Raw genomic sequence first — 14,671 nt, 5'->3', positions numbered from 1 at the left:
TGGAGAATCCCCAGGGACAGAAGAGGCTGGAGGGCTACAGTCCTTGGGGGTCACAAAGAGTCAGACACAGCTGAGCGACTTAGCACGCACTCACGCAACAAGGTGATGGAGGCACAGGAGAAGCGGACCTTCCTCAGTCTCACCTACGTCTGTGGGACCTCGACCACCAGCGGGACACGGCCTAAAAGCAGAGGTAGGGCGACTGCGCAAAGAGCAGCTCCTGCTGCTAAAGCGCCTGCGCAAGACCTAGACTGAGGCTCCGCCCACAGAGGAGTCAGCGGTGGTGAAGACGAGACGCCACAGCGTTGCCCTGCCGGGCAGCGCGATGGGCGCCTGCAACTGTCAGGACCTTCAGCCAGGCCTAAGTCAAGCCTGAGGTGATCGGCCACCGCCTAGACGAGTTCTCCATCACCTTTAAAGGCCCATGAAGCACGGCTGGTCCGGCATGGAGCCACCCATTCTTCCTGCTTCGACCCCCCTCAAGTAGCTTGCTGGCCAGGAAAGGCACGGACTTGGCTTTAGAAAGAAAGAAACTGGAATCTAAAGCATCAAATCAAGGTCTGCCTCAGCCACTCTTTTTTTCACACGGCTCCTTTCTGGGAGGACTTCACATGTGCCCTCGCCCTCCCTGCTTCTCCACTTCTCGAAAGGGTGGTTTTGCCTGGCAGGGGACACTGGGCTGTCAGAGCCAGCGCCTGGGTTATTGGGGGTGTAGACGCTTCTCTCGTCCCAGAAGGAGTTCAGAGAAGAGAGAGGGCGGCCAAGAAAGCAAAGTGAGGATTTAACTAAGCGACGGTACACTCTCAAAGGTGAGAAACTGCACCGACTTTCTTTCGCAAGCAGCACATGTGGGATGTACAAATGAAGGGGTGGAATATGCATTGGGCAGGGAGGGTTTTGGGGGGTCATGTACCCGGATTTTCATCCTAGCTCCACCTTGCCAGGGGAGGAGGGATTTTTGTCCTTATGTAGTCTTGATGGGAAGTGTCATGACCTCGGTGCATGATAGGAACTTCTTACCTGCAAGGTTTTATTGTAATGAGAGCTTAGGAAGCAAAAGGTTACATTTGGACGCCAGAAATTCCTACCTTTTCCCACCTTTCTTTAGCTGTCTCCAGGACACTTATCTCCCAAAAATGTGTGGTTTCCCATGAGTCCAAAGGGTCCTTCTTTGTCTGCCTAAGGACCCCTTTTGTTTACAAGATATATGATTTCCTGCCATTGGCCCGTGTGCCCCTTTTGCACCTGGCTATCTCCCTGCTCCAACATTACTCCTTCAAGGAGTCTGGACACTTAAAATCTTCTAAAGGCGAAAGTATCTGTGGTGCATCTTGTTTTTTTTTTTTTTTTTAAATTTTTATTTATTTATTGGTTGCATTGGGTCTTCATTGCTTCGTGCAGACTTTCTCTAGTTGTAGTGAATGGGGACTGAGACTCCGTAGTGGCGGCGCTCCAGCTTCAGTACTTGCAGCATGATGCACCGAGTAGTTGTGGTACACGGACTTAGTTGCCCCAGGACAGGTGGCATCTTCCCGGACCAGGGATCAAACCCTCATCCCTGCATTGGCAGGCGGATTCTTAACCACTAGACCGCCAGGGAAGTTCTAGTCCATCCTCTGTAACCGCTTTGAACGGAGCACGAGTGTTGTCCCTGCCTGTGGGTGGAGATCTCCTTCCTGTCTGTGAGAGACGGGGATCTCAGGGTTGTTTACGGTTTTGGAGGTGGAGAGTGGGGAGAGATCCAGTGGATGGTGGCACCTCATCTTCAGGTGGGATGAATTAAAATCCCTGATGCATCATCATTTGAAGAGCTGGAATCCAAATCCAGGGTTTCTTCCTGATCGGTATTGCACCAGCCATGAGTAGCTTCAGCCCGGTTTAAGGTTTTCCCGGCGGAACTTGCTGATGAACGGGAGGAAACACTAGTTTCCCTATTTGACTCTGGCTTATTATCTGGCTTGTGTGTCTTAATCGGAAAGACACTTTCCTACTACTACTGCGCAGTTGTTTTCCCAACAATGCAAAACAGGAAAGCCACCCTGAGAGGATACAACCAGCCCCATCCCTCTGTCTTTGAGCAGCCTCAGAAATGCCAGGACAGTGAGCACCTCAAGAACAGGATCCAGGCCTTGTGGCCTAGCTTCTGTCTGAGCAATTGGCGTATGGAAGGAGCTCAGTACTTACTAGTTGGCTGTTTGGAGAAATTGTTTACACAAAGCTCTTTCTACTAACAAAGTGAGACTCTTTGGCTCATTCTTTTGCAATCTACATGATCTTGGCTAGTCACTTAGCCTCCCTGGGCCTCAGTTTTTTTCATGTGAAGATTGCATTGATCTTTGAGCTGTTTCTCCTGCAACTGTGTTCTCATGATGTACAAAACAGCAGTGCATTCTAGTGGAGAAAATGGCTAGTTTCATAGATTGTGTCATGATTTTTAGCATGAAAGAGAGACTCATAAACCGTGCTTTTCATGAGTCACCCATGGACAACAGGTGAAGTAGAATCTAATGTTAAGCTTCAGAAATAGCCCTGGAAAATCTGGGTGGAAAATGTATTTTTACAGAATTCCTTTCCAGCAATCACAAATATACACCAATGCACATGACCATCAACTCCTTTTCACAAAAGTTTCACAGTCACATCATGAAATATCTGAAAACTTTCTTCAAGATTCAGGAAGGACTGGATGTAAATAATAGATAGTACATGGGCCTTGGAACTCAACAGACCTGAAATCCAGCCCCATTCATTCATGGATGTTCTTAGAAAAATTATCCTCTCTCTACTGTTTTCTTCAACTATAAAATAGGCTTAATAAAAGCGCTCTCCTAGGTTAGTATAACTGTTGAGTGAGGTAATTCATGAGCTGTTGTCAGGACATAGTAAGGGGGTTGTGGGTCAGTGCCCACCACACAGTAGGAATGCACACACTGCTCATTTTCTTTGTTTTTATGAATACTTCCACCTTCTCTCAGCAAAGCCAAAATCCAAAGAATGTGCCTGGAGGTTGTGCGAGGACACGTGAGTGATTTAATGTTTTCATTTGAAGCAAGTATGTTTATGCGTGTGAGAGGGAAGCTCACATTCCAGGGGCCGACTCCGACCAGAGTTTGAACTGGTCTTCTTTGCCGTGCAACTAGCAGTTATGCAGGAAAACCTGTGGTTTAGGGAGGTTGGGAGAGACTGATGGGTGAGTTGGCAACCAGGAAAGATAGTACTAACACCTTGATTAGCCTCTTCTCCAAGGCAAAGAATTGAAAACAACTGAACTTGCGAAAGCTTTTACCCAGCATTTTGCGTGACCGGCACTTACAGCAATATTTCAAATTGTCCCTTTGTTGGACATCCTCAAAATTTTTGCACACCAGGGCAGCACATGGTAAAGAGGGAAATGCGTGACGGTGAAAGAGGGCTCTACCATCAATTCTAATAAAGAGTAGTGTAAAAGCTGAAGATCTAGAAACCAGTACCTTATTGTTGTTTATGCACCTTGGAAATTTTTAATTTTGTAGCCAGTGCCATAAGCAATAGTAAGGTGAGTGAGGCATTTAACTGGGGTACAAAATTTAAGGAAGTGCCTAAAAAACTCAGTAATCATGATACAAAATATTTGAACACAGTGTTTTAAAAAATAAAAATTAATGCAAACAACAACAACAGGTCAAAACTTAAAGCAAGATCCCAGGGCAGGTGTACCCTAGCTTGAAGTCCATGAGTCTCAGTGTCTTAAAAGCCTAAGCACTTTCGCAGCTGATTAAAAATGGTCAACGATTCTCTTGCTTATGCTGCCACCTGCTGCTGAAATCAGGCAGCGCCACAGAGGCAGTTCTCTACCAGGACCCTCTCTCACATGCAAAGGCCTGGTGCCCTCTTGCGGGCATCCACCCAACGCAGGAACTTTGAAAACCTGTGGCCTCCTACATCCTGCTAGATAGCTGAGTGAGGTAAAAAGAGCCCAAGACTCAGCCAGACCGACATCTGCATCTCATTTTTGCTTCTCACTTGCTAGGTCATCTTGAAAAAAAAATCACATCGCTGTTCTGAGCTTCAGTTTCTGCATCTATAATGAATGTCTTCCATCATTACATCTTCCTAAACTGTTGAATTACATGAGATGGTTTCCATGACAATGGCAGGCAGGCTGTGTGGCACAAAGTAGACACACAGTGTTCACTGTACGCCACCTCCCCCAGCATAGCCCACTCCCCGTGATCAAATCAAAATATCATCAATTTACCTCTGAAGGCACACACTCAAAGACGACCAGGGAAAAAAGATATGGCAGACATGGCTGATCTGGGAAGACCTCCCCTAAGCGGGTTACTAGAGCTGGGCCTACATGGTTGGATGGGCCAGAGGGGTTCATGGGGCCACGTGTCTGATGTTTTATCTCAGGGAAGGTCCAGTACTGTGAGACAAGCATCTCGATGGTGGTGGAAAGGCCAAGGCCCTGGTCATCCTGGCTCTGTGACCAACGGAAGTCACTCAGCTTCCCTGAGCCTCAACTTCCGTTTCTACAAAACGGAGATAATAACATGCCTGTCCCTGGTGGATAAGATTAAATAAGATGACTTATTTAAAGTTCCTGCGATTCAGTGGGCTCAGTAAGTGGTAGCTGGTATTTGTAGGATGGAACTTTCTTCGAGGAGCAGGAAAGGGGGACACACCAGTCAGGCAGTGTTGGCCGCTCTCGTTTTTGACTCCTGTTCGGCAAGAAGGGGGATGCAAATGTTCCTTGTGGGCAGACCATGCTCTCACCCTAACAGGACTCAGCGTGTCAGTGCACCCCAGAAATGAATCCCCAACAGAAAAGAGTGGGATGGGGGTGTCCCTTCTGCCCTGGAGTTGTGGAGGGGATGCTGAAGTGGAGTCTTATGATAAGAAGCCTGGAAATCGGAATAAGGGCTGTAACTTAGATAAGAATAGAGTATCAGTGTTCATTTCCGGACCTTGAGGAAACCTCCATGCTTCCATGAGAAAATGTCCTTGCTTTCAGGAAACACACTTAAGTATTTGGGGTAAAGGGGCAATCACGTCTGCAAATTATGGTCAAATGGTTCAGGAAAAAATAAAAGGATAAGCAAATGGGGGAAATATTAGTGTTTGTGGAATCTGGATGAAGGGTGTTCGGGAATTCTTGCAAATCTCTCTGTAAGAGGGAAATCAAATGAAATATAAAGTTGTTTAATTTTTAAAAGGCAGCAGCAGTCAAGGGTTCCCTCCTCCCCTCTGCTCTCTTCCTCCCTCCCCTTCTCTGTGCACCCAGCTCACCATCCTTCACCGCCTCTCTGCTCGCCTCCTGAGAGCCTTCTCGCAGGGACCCGGGAAGGGCTCCTGGACTCTCCCCGCCCATGGGAACCGGCACAGACTGCAGCCACTCTCCATCACGGTGCACCCACTTTATTTGCGAAAGGAGACGCCCAGCGCGGGGGGGGGGGGGGGGCCGGGGAGGTCCCCGCGCCCCTCCTCCGCGGCTCAGGATCCCGCGCCCGGCCTGGCCCTCCCGGCCCGCTAGACGATGGCGAACTGGCAGACGTAGGGCAGCTTGTCCCGGCAGCGCTTGTCGAACCACTTGCCGTTGGCCGCGCCGGAGAGGGTGGCGCAGTTCTCTACCTTGCCGCCATCGGGCTGCGCGGTGATCTCCGTCTCCCAGTTCTTGTAGGCGATGTGGCCGCCGGTCATGTCCACCCAGGCGCCCTCGGACGCCATGTCGTTGAAGCCCAGCCAGACCTCGGCCTCGCTGCCCACGCTCTGGCGCAGGTACTCGTACAGGGCGTCATTCTCGGAGCCCGTCTGCGGGGTGCCCAGGGTGCCCCCGCGCGAGATGCAGTCCTCGCTCGCCTCGTGGAAGGTCTTCGCCTGGACAAAGGCCAGGAAGCACTTCATGTGCACCTTGGTACCCTTCAGACAGACTGGGGGGGAGAAGTGGCCGTCACCCCAGCTTCCCCAGCCGAGAGCCCACTGCCAGGGGCCGGCTCACCCCCTCCACCAGCCCTGTCCGCAGCGGAGGGGCTCCAGACCCAGCCCCGGGGGCCCTGCTGTGATGAGCACTGAATCCCAGACCCCCGATTCACAGGGGGTGGAGCCCTTGCTGCTGGGCGTGGGCTCAGCCCCCTCCGCTGAAGACAGACGGCCCCTCCCTCAAGGTCACATCCCTCCCCTGGGTGCCCCATCCAGCGCCCAGCGGGGGAGTGGTCATCTCTCCCCCAGGCAGGATAATTCTGCCTTTTAGCAGAGGGCCTTTTAGCTTGGAGGGTGCACAGTGGGGTGCAGAAGCTGGCCTTGGATGTCCCTCTGCCCAGTCTGCTTCCCAACTCCCCCTTTCACAGCTGGGACCCCAGACTCTCCCTGATGAATGAACCCCGTCTCAGAGTGGGCTTCCCAAGGAGCCCCGCCAGAGCCACCCGCTCTGATCTTCCTCGCACCCCACTCTCCCTGAGATTGGGGCCAGGGGACATGCTGACCCAGAGTCCAGACCACACTCCAGGTGCCCAGGACCCCAAATCCCTGCCCCAGGGGCCCAGACAGGCTCCCAGCATCTGCCAGCAGCCTCTTCTGGGTCAGTGCTCCTGAGGGCTGGTTGGAGTGGCGACTGGGAGCTCAGAGCTGAGACTGGCCAGGCCCCGGACAGAAGAGATGGCCCAAGCAGGGGGCCAGGAGCTCGCTGTCTCGGGCTCAGAACTCTGAGGAGTCCGAGAGGTCCAAATTTGATTCTGGCCTCAAAGGTGGTAATGAGGGTGTATATTTGGTCTAGTTAGGAACATAGGCTGTTTGTGCTTAGCAGTTTATTCTTTAGCTGGGTTTATAACATGAATATTTAGACAGTTGGAGTGTGTGTCTCCATTTGTCCGCTTGCTGCTGATCCTCAAAATTTTAGGGGTGGGTCTGCACTCCACCACCATCCCCTCCCCTCACTCACCCGCTCACTCTGTTACTCTCACTTAACACACTTCTCTGTGTCCCCGTGAGCACCGGACACTCCTGGAACTCTCAACTCCAGGCCCGGAGCATCACCGAGGTGTCTTCACTCACAGACACTGTCCCAAGCCGGCCAGCCCTGGCATGTGCTCTCGTGCAGTGCCTCCTAGCCTGGCTTCTTTGCCCTTCCCAGCCTGGCCCCACACTCTTTCCTTCCTTCTGGGGTCACTGTGAAATGCCACCTAGACCCTCTTGGGGTGAAGGTCTGACCATCCCAGCTGCTGGGAGCGCTCAGCCTCCCTTTGGGGATTGCCTCAGTGGAAGATAGCCCCTCACCCACAGCGTGCCCCTCCCCAGAGCATCCCCCACCCAGGGACCGGCCCATGAGCCCCCTTTTCTGACTCAGGACAGCTCTGAAGGGCCCTCCCGAGGTCAGGGCTCCCTCTGCAGTCTCTGGGGCCTTCTCTGAGACGCAGGGCCCTCTGCCCACTCCTGAGTCCTGTCTCTTCCCTTCTGATCCTGGGTACTGATCAGGTACTGGTCCTGGGAGGTGCTCCCTCATGAGCCTCCTGCAGGCCCAGCTCCACCTCAGGGCCGTGTCCGGGGAGCCCCACCCACAACGCTAACATAGACCTCAATGAGTGTCAGTCCTCAGTGCCTTGCCATTGTAACCGACAGCTTGTCATTCTGGCCTCCTTATGATCCAGTGGGTTCGTGCTGGCCATGCCTAGCCCTGCTCCTGCTGTGCCCTCTGCTTGGACCCCTCTTTATGTTCCTACACCTGCTTTAAGGGTGCCAGGGAATACACTGACTCCATGAATATGTTGAGGCTCCCAGAGCAGGGCCCCACGGGGTCACCTGTGTCTCCTTGTGTGTGGCAGAGGCTTGCTAGTTGGGGACCTCACGTGCGTTTGTTGACTGGGGGAGAAGGGCAGATGGTGGGAGGGAAGGATTTCTCCCCTAACCCCTCATTCTCTCAACTCTTTGGCTAGGTCAGCAGAGCTCAGGAATGCTTTGTGTGGGGTTCTTGGCAAGGTGATTTGCAGCTTGTCGTAAAGGAGAGGGTGATGAGAGGGAGAAGGCTCCCAAGGAGACCAGGAGCCCATGAATCTTCTGGGAATCAGCAAACATGGAGCGAGTGTTTGGATCTCCATATGCCGTGGACTTTGCACAGGGAGGTCCCCACGACATCGCCCACCTTAGAAGGCAAGCGGCATCTGGGTTGCATGGTCTTTGCATAAGCGCAGAGCTGAGTCATGAGACCTTAGAGCTTGCCCTGCAAGTTCAGCCCCAGCCCTTCCACTTTACAGATGAGGAAACTGAGGCCCCGAATGGCATTGTGCTTATCTTAAACATTCCCTCACGTGTTAAGTATTACTGATCGTCTGTATTCTGTGTCCTCCAGGGCAAGGTCATGGAGTAGGTGAGTGTGAGGTGTGTGAAAATTGGAGACAATATGAAAGGAACTCAGTGGAGAGAGAGAGTGGGTTGTCCAGGCAGGCTGGCCAGGAAGTGCCAGGGCAGGTGGCTGTGAGCTGAGTGTGTCCACAGCTGGGTGTTTTGTCCATCCTGGCTTAGCTGGTTCGTGCAGGGTCAGGAAGACCAAAGCCCACCTTTCCTCACACCCAGCACACACTGGGCAGGCTGCCTCCATTTCCACCCTAACCTGCACTTGCCAGCCAGGGGCGTATGGGCAAAACCAGGGCCTCTCTGGTCCCTCTCTGGCTCCCGTCTCTAGAATAGGGATGATAAATCCTGCCTCAGTGCAGTGAGGATGACTGAGAGTGGCTGCACAGCAGATACACAGCTGTTGAGGCGCATGCCCTGCGGGACCGTGGGGCTGGCTGAGTGTAGGCTCTCGGGGGCTTGTTAGGATGGCCTCTGCCCCACCAGCCCGCCAGGGCTCATGCTTCCAGTGGGTGGTAATGGATTCTTGTGGACAAGTTCGTGGTCCTTTTGGGACATTCCTGCTTCTACACATCAGGGCATCTTCCTGAGGCCTCCTTGAATCTGGTGCCCTGGACTACGGGAGCCAGCCAGTTCCCTGGTGCGGGGCCGGAGGCTAGAGGTGCATCCCTGACTGCCGGCCCGAGCCCCTGTGTCCAGCGCACCTTTTCCTGGAGAGACGGCCACGTTACTCACCCGTCTGCAAGGCCTGCTGCTCCTTCAGCAGGGCCACCTCCTGGGCCAGGTTGTCCAGCTGAGTCTTGAGCTCCTCCAGCATCTTCGGACTCACGGCGTCTAGGATGAAGTCAGAAGGAAGTGGGGCCAATCCCGTGATGAAGGCAGTAGGGACGGGGGCAGGGCAGGGACTGGAGGGGTGGACCACCGTCAGCCACAAGGGGACAGGGGATGACCCCTCGACCTTGATGTCGTGGCAGACTCTGTCTCTCCCTGTTCCTGCCAGCGGTCAGCCAAGGGATTGCTCGTGATTTCCCTTCTGCCGGGGACCCTCCTGCACTTGCTCTTGCTAGCGTGAGACCTGTGCTGCATTGTGTAGGAGGGATCAGATGGGCTGGCGACGGGCGGGGGTGGGTAGGGGGTGCAGGCAGAGCCTTCAGTGACCACCCCCGACCCCGACCACCCTCCCAGCTCCAGAGGAGAACAGAGCACAGGAAGCAGGGCCAGGGGCCCCGGAGACCTCCCAGGTGTACTTTTCCCGGAGGAACAACACACAGACCAGCAGGGCGGGTGGAACAGGGAGAGCCAGTCAGGCACTCCGCTCGCTCTGTCCGCTGCTCTGCGGGCCTCCAGCGCCCTGGGCCTCCACGGGCTCTTCACGGAGACCACATGGAGCCGGGTGCAAGTGTGACAGCTGCAGAGGCCAGGGCATTGTCTGGTGTGACCTTCTTGTCCATGTGATGAGATCTGTGATTTACACGTTCGAATAAATACATACTACATCTTTGGTAAACTTGAGAAATTAGCAACTCTTTTCCACATTTAAAAATTCTGTTATTTGCCTTTGGAACTGTGCATCCTTTACAAAGAACATCCTTGGTGGCAATTTTAGCTAACATTTGTGGACATACCGTGCATGCCACGAGTCCTCTTTTTTTTAATGAACATTTTGTAGAAGGTAACACAGCCGTATAATTTTTAAAGACCCAAACAATTCAAAATGTTCAAGTCTCTTTTCCAGTCAATCTGCTCTCAGCTCTCTAGTTTCTCTTCCCAGAGACAATCACTGTTGCTAACTCTCGTGAATCCTTCCAGAAAAGTTCTATGCATATTCAAGTAAATATGTATTTTTTTCTTTGAAGTAAATATAATATTTTTATATAAATCTCTTTTTCAAAACAAATGTTACATAAGTACCCATTCTGTTTTGAATTTTTTGTTGTTTATTTTATGAACTGAACCTTGGGGGTTATTCCTGTCGGCACCGGGACCCGCCCATTCTGTGTCGCAGGCCTGTGGGGCTCTGTGGTCCTAAAGTGCCCTTGCGTACATCGTCCAAGGATGGTGGGCAGCTGTGATTTACAGTGGAGGCTCCGGGAGGGGCCTGAGGGCAGCTATGTCCCCCGGCCTTGCCTCCACTGGGCCCTTGGCCCCAGGCCAGCCGTTTGCTTGCCTGCATCAGCACTCTCATCTCCTGGGGGGTAACAGCCCACTGCATTGCCATGGCACTTCACTAGTGTTGTCTCAACACAGCCCGGGGTGACCTCACTGCAGGCAGGGCTCCAAGGGCAGGCCTTGCTGAGGCCAGGGCCACCCAAGGACACCCCGGGCCCAGAGGCCGTGGAGGGAGAGCAAAGCTGCCTCCACTGTCCTGGTTCAGCCTTGAACAGTTTCATTTCCTGAAGGCTGTGATGCACCATAGAACTACAAACTGTCTGTTTTTCCTTCCCCTGTGCATTACATTACGTGTTTTCTATTGTTAAATCCTCCCAACCAACCTTTTGAGCCAAGGCCCCCATCTCTGTTTCACAGTTGAGAAGCCTGAGGTTCAGAGACGACAAGATGGAGCCTTGTCAGCCCTCCCGAGAAGAGTCGGACATCTCCAGGCTGCCGAGCCAAAGGTGTGGTTTATCTTAAAATCTTGGGGAGGTGGGGGAGGAGTGTGTGTCCGTTAAGGTGATCTGGAAGGTTCTTTCCGATTCTAAGAGCCCGTGACTCTGACAGTCTGACGGCTGCCCCTGTGGCTGGAGAATTCACCCAGGTCCCAGTTGGTGGGGGTGGGGAGAGACTTCACTGTTCGCTGGGCTCGTGGAGAAGGGAAGGGAAGGAGAAAACGGAGGGTGAGGGCCAGTCAAGGAGAGAGCGACCAGCTCCCCCACCCACCTCCTTACCTTTCTTGGCATTTGCAGCCTTCTTGGCCTTGGGGGTGGGGGCCTCGGCGGCGACCTGGGTCAGGAGAGAGAAGAGGCAGAGGAGCACGCAGGGCCCCCAGAGCTCCATGCTGCTGCTGCTGCTGCTGCCTGCGGTGGGTCTGGGTCAGAGAGCACTGGCCGCTGGGGCCCGAGCTGCGTGTCTTAAGGCAGCGGCCACAAGGACCTCTGTCCAGGAAACCCTCCCAAAGTTGGCTGCAGGAGTGCCAAAAAAAAAAAAAAATCCTTCAAAAAGAGGAAGGCCTGGGAGCCACAGAACCTGGCTGCTGCTCGGGGAACACCCACCCAGCATCCTGGCCCCGCCCTCTGAGACAGTCATTGTTTTCTAGGATTCTGAAAAATACATGCTTGTCCTCAGAGCTCACATCTGCTAGGCAGTTACCTCGGGCAGGCGCTGGGTCACGCTTTTCCCTGGCCTCACAGAGGCCTCACACCGGCAATATGAGGCGGGTGCTGGCATTTCTCCATTTTACAGTTGAGGAAACTGAGGCTCAGTGAGGTTAAGGGAGCCTAAGCTACCGGACCGGTTAGAGGCAGCACTGGTATCTGACCCCAGCCCGGAACAGAACAGTCATGGAACCGTGTCTCCTTAGGGAGAGAGCTGGGGCTCACTGCCAAATTGTCTGGAGTGTTTGCTGTGATTCTTTTGTAGTTCTGCGTCTGTGTTCTTGATGTATGTTTGGTTAAAAATACAAAGAAGACCTTTCTTTTCTTGCCTCACTCTCTGTTTTTCAACCATCCTTTCCGGAAGCCGAGGTGACCATGGTGGGAAAGAGGCAGCCTGGTGTCCCAGAGTGGTGTCAGATGGAGCAGGGAGGAAAGAATGTCCCCAGGAAGGGGAGCCTGGTGGGGGGTGTCAGGATGTAACAGGGTGGAAGGGGGCACCCCCTCCCTGGGGGAACAGAGGTCCTCCATGGAGTGTTGGAGTCCAGGCGAGGAAAAGAGATCTGCATGGGAGAGCAGGTGGGGGGCACATGGGAGAGAGTGGTTCCACATCAAATAAGTACACTTTTTAAAGAAAGAAAGAAAGAAAAAGACCACGGGAGCCAGGTTTCTCATTGTCAGGAAAGGGAGGTACAAATACACAGAGAAAACATAGAGAATGTTTCCTACCGTGTAGGATTGAAATTGGAGCTGTCGGTATGCAGTTGTGGACTTTGACACATGAAGCCGAACCTGCAGCTGTCCACGGAAATGTGCGCTTCAGTCCCCCAGCCAGACGTCTGGGTGGAGCAGCAGCCCCACCAAAGGCTTGAGCACGCCTGGCATCCAAGCGCCGGCTTCTCAATATGGCTTTCCACGAAAAGGAACCGCAGCACCTTGGAGCAACGGCTCATTCCAGGGCCGGGGCAGGAAAAGGAGAAACTAAGCCCAGCACAAGTTATTTTGCCAGAACATAAGAAAATGTTTAAAGAAGGGTGAGAACGTGGCAGGACACGGAACCAGCTTGAAGGAGCTTCTTAGGGCCCAAATCGGGGACAGTTTGAGCATCAAAGCAGTGACGGTAACTTTCAAATGGGAAACCATGAGCACAGACAGATACAAATAAATAAGCGAATACTCTGGAAGTCTGACAAGCAATGGGATCTTTTCATTGTCTCAGATTATTTGCCCACAAAATCCTTACTAACTCCAAAGAGGAAAGAGTCCCCTTGCAACGGAGAAGCCTGGCAGACATCACTTTAATGAAGTGACCAAGGTCAGCATCGTCAGTAACGGACCCAACAGAGAGCCTGCAGCCCCCCAAGCACCTGATGGGCCGGGAGGAGACTCCTGCTGAGGGCACAGTGCACAAGCCCAACCAAGGGGCTCTCTCCACAGCAACTGCCCAGCAGTCTTCAGAACTGTCCAGGACACGTCTGAGGACACAAAGGAGGTCACAGACACAGAACAGCAAGTGTGCTGTGCTCTGGACCAGACCCTCCTACTCTCTGGATGCCCCTGGGACGGGGTGAGGAGCACGTGGCAGGGATGGTAGGTCATGATGATAGAACAGAGGGGCCTCGGCCACAGGGTCAAGCACTAAAGCAGGGGGCGGTGATAGGGCATCAGGTCAACGACTCCCTTGGAAATGGCTCAGGGGAAAAACGTTCTCTGTGCTGTAGTTGCAGATTTTCTGTGAGCTTTAGATGGTTCTACAAGAAAATGCAGCGCTGTGTAACTCAGGCTTTTCTTGCAGGGACCCCCACCTTGCTCTGTCTGATCCGGGCAGGGACGTGGCTGCAGCCTGCTGGGCCAGGCCCCGCCCTGCGGTCCCCCAGCGCCGGAGCCTGGGGCAGGCAGCAGGAGCTCCGTGCGGCCGGCCCTTCCTGTCCGGGCCAGCCCTCACGTTCTCAGAGTGCAAGAGAGCTTTATATTCTCAGCCAGGCCCTCAGTGGGACATTAAGGGCCAAAGATTAAGCAACCCATGAGGGAGTCTTGCTTCCTGGAACTCTGGGTGGGTAGCACACGGCAAGAGAAATTATGGCTCTCTTTTTCTTTTTAAAACTCCATTGCATTCCTGATTGTCTCTCCTTGGCTCTTGGGCAGCAGGGAAATGGGAGGAGTCTGTTTCTGAGTACAAGGCCAGGGCAGGCCCGATTGTGGAGGCCGTGCCCTGGGTAGGCTGGGGAGGAGGTCCTAGAGGAGCCACTCAGAAGCCTAGAACTCTCTGCTCTGAGGCTTATCCTGCAGGAGCCACGTGAGAGCCAGGCTGCATCCGGCCTGCCTGGGACTGTTCTCACCCGGCCAGCCCCTCTGTCACTGCACCACGTGCCCCTGTCATTGTGCGGCCCTGGGAGTGTGAGGCACCCACTGTGCCAGCAGGGCTGCGGTGGCCTTTCCAGAGGCACGTAGCCCACCGTCTCTCAATCTCTGAGCTAGAAAGCTGAGTGGAAAAGGCTGCCTGCTTTAACCGCCTCTCGATATGTGATGTCCTTTTCCATTGATCTCCATGTGCCTTCCTGGAACGGGCAGCTCATTACTCTACAAAATAACTGGTTCCATCATTAGACGCTTGGCTTTTTATAAAGTCCCCCTGTGCTGAGGCAGTTCCCTGGTGCACCAGAACAGTCGTTTAAGGAGCCAGCAAATGTCAGCAATATACAGCCTTGACATACTCCTTTCCCAATTTGGAACCAGTCACCTTGCTCATTTAACTTATATGCAGAGTACATCATGTGGAATGCCGGGCTGGATGAAGCACAGGCTGGAATCAAGACTGCCGGGAAAAATAGCAATAACCTCAGATACACAGATGACACCACCCTTATGGCAGAAAGCAAAGAAGAACTAAAGAGCCTCTTGATGAAAGTGAAAGAGGAGAATGAAAAAGTTGGCTTAAAGCTCAACATTCAGAAAACTAAGATCATGGCATCCGGTCCCATCACTTCATTTCAGATAGATGGGAAAACAGTGGAAACAGTGGCTGACTTTATTTTTCT

At 53.1% G+C, this 14,671-nt stretch overlaps 1 protein-coding gene across 1 annotated transcript; it reads right to left on the bottom strand.

The window, feature by feature from the left end:
* Positions 1 to 5,380: 5,380 nt before the first annotated feature.
* Positions 5,381 to 13,415, bottom strand: CLEC3B (C-type lectin domain family 3 member B). Its single transcript, XM_040246781.1, has 3 exons — positions 11,211 to 13,415; positions 9,061 to 9,159; positions 5,381 to 5,912 (listed from the first exon to the last, which is right to left on the bottom strand). The coding sequence occupies exons 1-3, from the start codon at positions 11,317 to 11,319 to the stop codon at positions 5,512 to 5,514; spliced, it is 609 nt and encodes a 202-aa protein (XP_040102715.1). The 5' UTR covers positions 11,320 to 13,415; the 3' UTR covers positions 5,381 to 5,511.
* Positions 13,416 to 14,671: the final 1,256 nt, after the last annotated feature.

This window comes from Oryx dammah, unplaced genomic scaffold (genome assembly GCF_014754425.2).
Source record: "Oryx dammah isolate SB20612 unplaced genomic scaffold, SCBI_Odam_1.1 HiC_scaffold_9, whole genome shotgun sequence".
In the NCBI taxonomy this organism is placed as follows: domain Eukaryota; kingdom Metazoa; phylum Chordata; class Mammalia; order Artiodactyla; family Bovidae; genus Oryx; species Oryx dammah.
The sequence above is the reverse complement of the archived record's forward strand: the minus strand, read 5'-3'. Positions and strand labels throughout refer to the sequence as shown.